General features: G+C 49.9%; 1 protein-coding gene and 1 long non-coding RNA gene across 8 annotated transcripts in view; one reads left to right on the top strand and one right to left on the bottom strand.

Annotated features, from left to right (window-relative positions):
- The window catches only part of LOC135920554 (store-operated calcium entry-associated regulatory factor-like), a 32,473-nt gene that overhangs the window by 207 nt on the left and 28,582 nt on the right, over nucleotides 1-3,684 (top strand). For all 7 annotated transcript variants that reach the window (XM_070525996.1, XM_070526000.1, XM_070526001.1 and 4 more), the window contains exon 2: nucleotides 1,427-1,605. In XM_070525996.1, the coding sequence (XP_070382097.1) occupies nucleotides 1,427-1,605 (179 nt within the window). The remainder of the gene's footprint in view (nucleotides 1-1,426; nucleotides 1,606-3,684) is intronic.
- Nucleotides 1-3,684, bottom strand: part of LOC139050000 (uncharacterized) — a 58,967-nt gene that overhangs the window by 37,757 nt on the left and 17,526 nt on the right. The gene's annotated exons all lie outside the window — the stretch shown is intronic.

Raw genomic sequence — 3,684 nt, 5'->3', positions numbered from 1 at the left:
GTATGTGTCCCCTCCCCCTCGTTTTTCGGTGCCAGTGAGAGAGAGAGAGTAAAACTTTATTCAATGTAAATAAAATAAGGCACGATGGTTGGAGCCCCTATTCCAGGGCCCCACTGGCATGAGCGGCTCGCTGGGCTTGGTCCAGAAGAGCCAACTGGCTCTCCCGACCCTCTTCCGCAAGCCATGCCTCCCACTGCCTATTCCTCATTAGTGGATGTTGGTGTAATATGGGACTCTCTATGTGCGGAGGCCTCCTGGGGCACTCCCATGTGATGTGTTTTGGTGTGGGTGTGTCTGTGCACCACGGGCACTTGCTCTCACTGCGCAATCTTCTCCTTACTCTGGCCGCGTTTAGCTTGGCTCCTAACGCCGGGTTAAAAGAAATTTCAGCAGTGTGCAGGCAACAAAATGGTCAAACTGTGCTAAAGTCACTAAAGAGAAATATTAGAGAGAACCAAGACTCTTGTTGTCACAAAATCCCTGCCCTCACTTGTTTTTTATCACTTCGTTTAATTTTGCTACTGAACCTTGCGCCAGCAGAACTACACGTAACTTCTGAAAGACCATTTCATCCACTTTATTATTTGTCACGCACAGGAGACCCAATGAAAGATATTAGAATAGTTCAGTCGCTTTCACTTGTGGGCGGAGGAAGCGGGCGGAAAGGGTGGGAAACGTTTAATTGGGCAGATTTACAAAGCACGGTCACATTGTACAAGGCTGAAAAACCCCGGCTCTCCGCTCTTCTTCGGAAAAACGTCCAACGGCTCTCAGGGTTGCTTGACCTGGTTCCCGAATACAGCTATGTTTAGAGCTGAAGCTCACACACTATTGATGCAACAGCAGCTGCTGCTATACATAGACGGCAAACGTAGACCTATGTGTACTTACAGAGTTCGCCCAACAAGTATGCACTGCGTTGTCGTTCAGCTACACAACGGTCACTTGCGCGCCAAGGGCTACGACGTGGTGCACGTTCTTACGACCAAGCAGAGATATTGTTGCGTTTGAAAACAGTCGAAATCTAAGAACGCGATGTGTATGTTCATCGTGAGAGAACACCGTGGCAATGTGCCACGACAGCTCGGCTCGTCATTCCCGATTGATCTCGATTTATTGCATTTACATTCATCCGCTCGCATTTACGCCCCAACTCCACCGAGGCGGGTAAACCGACTGTGGTCTATTGTTTAGGCCGTGGTCGCATTAAATGACGATCTAATTAGCATTAATTGTCTTGCGCGCTCAAGAAACTGAACATTCGCACTGTCAAAACGCTATCGACAGCAACCTACTAAATCAACAAACAAAAAAGATACAATGCAAATTTTACGCGTGTGTGCTCCTTGAAGGCTATCGGTGAATTCTTTTGGCAGTTGGGTGCTAGGGTGCAAACAGTTATTGGCCAGCGCGCTGACGTACGCAGATGACAAAGTGAGGCTGAAAGACGTTCAGGTTCTCACGCTGCGGCAGGGACAGTACACCACCGGTCGCCGGTCCCACCCGGTTCCTCAGCTGAACTGTCGCGGTGGCAGCGCGGGCTGCCAGGATCAACCTTCGGTTGTTCAGTGCTACAACCGCGGAAGCGACGGCCGGGACGCACAGGTGAGCTTTCTCGCCATCCACACCTTTACAGCGATGCGCACACGGCTGGGTTACGACGTACGCAAAAAAGGCGAAACATGAAATCGTTCTCGTGTGTTCAAGCAAAACGATACGCTTTGGCATGAATAAACGTGGCATAACTGCATTGAAGGGGCACTAGTATGGAGACTTCGTGATCTTTGTATAAAATGCAGCCGTGAACATGCCAGCCAAGTATTACTCCTTCGCATGCGGCACACGATCTCGCATAAATGATCGCCCACTCTGGCAAGGTAAATGTACCTGGTAGCGAAGCTTCCATAGGAGCCCATACGTTCAAAACATGGCGGTCCATCGGCGGTCCATGGGGCTTAGCGCCATCTTTATGTGGTGGGAACACTTCCGGCGGAAGAAAAAAGAATGTGACGCCATGTCCGTTAAAAGCAGAAGTGACGTCATTTTGTTTTAAGGCGCGAAATTTGTTTTGTTGTTCTTCCTTTAGAGCTATATATTCAAAATGCCCTGCCATTCGACTTGATGGGCGTTTCGAGCTTTCAGCGTGGAAAGCGATGCAGGAAAAGGCCAGCCGCACGGTTGTCGAAGTCGCATCCCTGCACAGAACATACTTTCTTCGGAGGCCGACGAAAGCTTTAGGTGTAGAGTGCTGATCCTATTGTTGGATGCCAAGCCCGTCGGCCAGCGCGGTCGCACGAAAACAACTACACAATTATCTGGCGGTCGTAACTCACTACATTTGACTGAACAGATTAAGAAGCAATGAAGCTACCCACGTCACCAAATTCAGACAAACTTTGACAAGCAAGGAAGCACAAACTGTGAGGGGGGCGTATTTCAACAGGTGATACGAGTGCGCCTTTCTGCTGTCAGGATTGGGGGCTCAATCCCATCGTCCGTGGTCCTTTGCCAAGATTGGAGTACGGCATGAATTCGAAGGTAGCTGGCCCATGCCGTCGTCCAACTTATTTACGCTGAGATCGTTGATGAAGTGAAGAACTGTTTCTCATCGAGAACGAGGAAAAGGGTTTATTTACAGAAATTAAATCAGTCTAACATGACTGCTTGAGAAAAAGAGTATCAGTCCAACATGACTGCATGAGAGAAGTGACTCAGTCTAACATGACTGCTCAAGAGAAGTGTGCTCAGCATTCGCACAACCACAGTTTTTATACACTCGATCCGCCGGCCATACGAGGCGGCGACTGTTCGTTTACTCATCACCAACTCGCCGCTGCTCTGCAGGTCAGTTTACAGACACAAAGGCACACACATTCCGAAGCCCAAACGACGGCGTTGGAGGGGTGCCGTTCCGGGAACTATCGGTGCCGATCGAGGGTCGCTCGTTGTTTTGCGTCATGCAGAAGCGTGAGAAGCCCCAAAATACGTCGTTCCCGCGGCAGCTTGTCCATGCGTGTCAAATCAGCTCCGCGTTGGGGAACTCCGGAATCATTGTTCAAACACTGAACTCGTTCCGTCACAATGACGATGGGGCGGGTGGAAGGCGGCGGATTCCAGCACAAAGGCCGCTTCTTCGAACGCCTCCCAGCTGCAGCGACGGTGAGGGGGAGATGCGCGTCGTGTCGCCCTGTCGTAACTGTGTGGCAATCTTGTTTTGCAGCCCGCCATTCTTAACAGCGCCTCCATGGCCCGGAAAGTCTCGACTGTCTAGCGTTGACAACCGCTAGGCAGGAAGAGAACGGCTGCTGGTCAGGGGGGGATTGATGTCTTGGCTCGCAGCGACCACTTGTGCATTGATGTCACCGCACCAAAACATCCAACAAGGACAGGCAACTGCAAAATGAACCCCACAACACGGCTCTGCGCCGAGATGACGTGCATTGGCTCCTACTTTAGACTCGCTAGGCTTCAAAAAACAACAGCATAAGTGCAGAAACAAAAAAAATGCTACATTTCACTACGCCAATTTCTGAAGCAAATTCCTGCTGACAAATTCAGCAATTATGGAGGGAATTCTGCTAAATGAGAGGGGATTTTCTTCGCCTAAAGAAAAGTTAACACTAGTAACCCTAAAATTTAGGCGGGACCCTCAAACGCAGAATTCAAATTAGCCTGCTCAAACCA

The sequence above is a fragment of the Dermacentor albipictus genome, chromosome 9 (genome assembly GCF_038994185.2).
Source record: "Dermacentor albipictus isolate Rhodes 1998 colony chromosome 9, USDA_Dalb.pri_finalv2, whole genome shotgun sequence".
Lineage (NCBI taxonomy): Eukaryota > Metazoa > Arthropoda > Arachnida > Ixodida > Ixodidae > Dermacentor > Dermacentor albipictus.
Note: the sequence above shows the minus strand (reverse complement) of the source record. Positions and strands in the feature narration are given on the sequence as shown.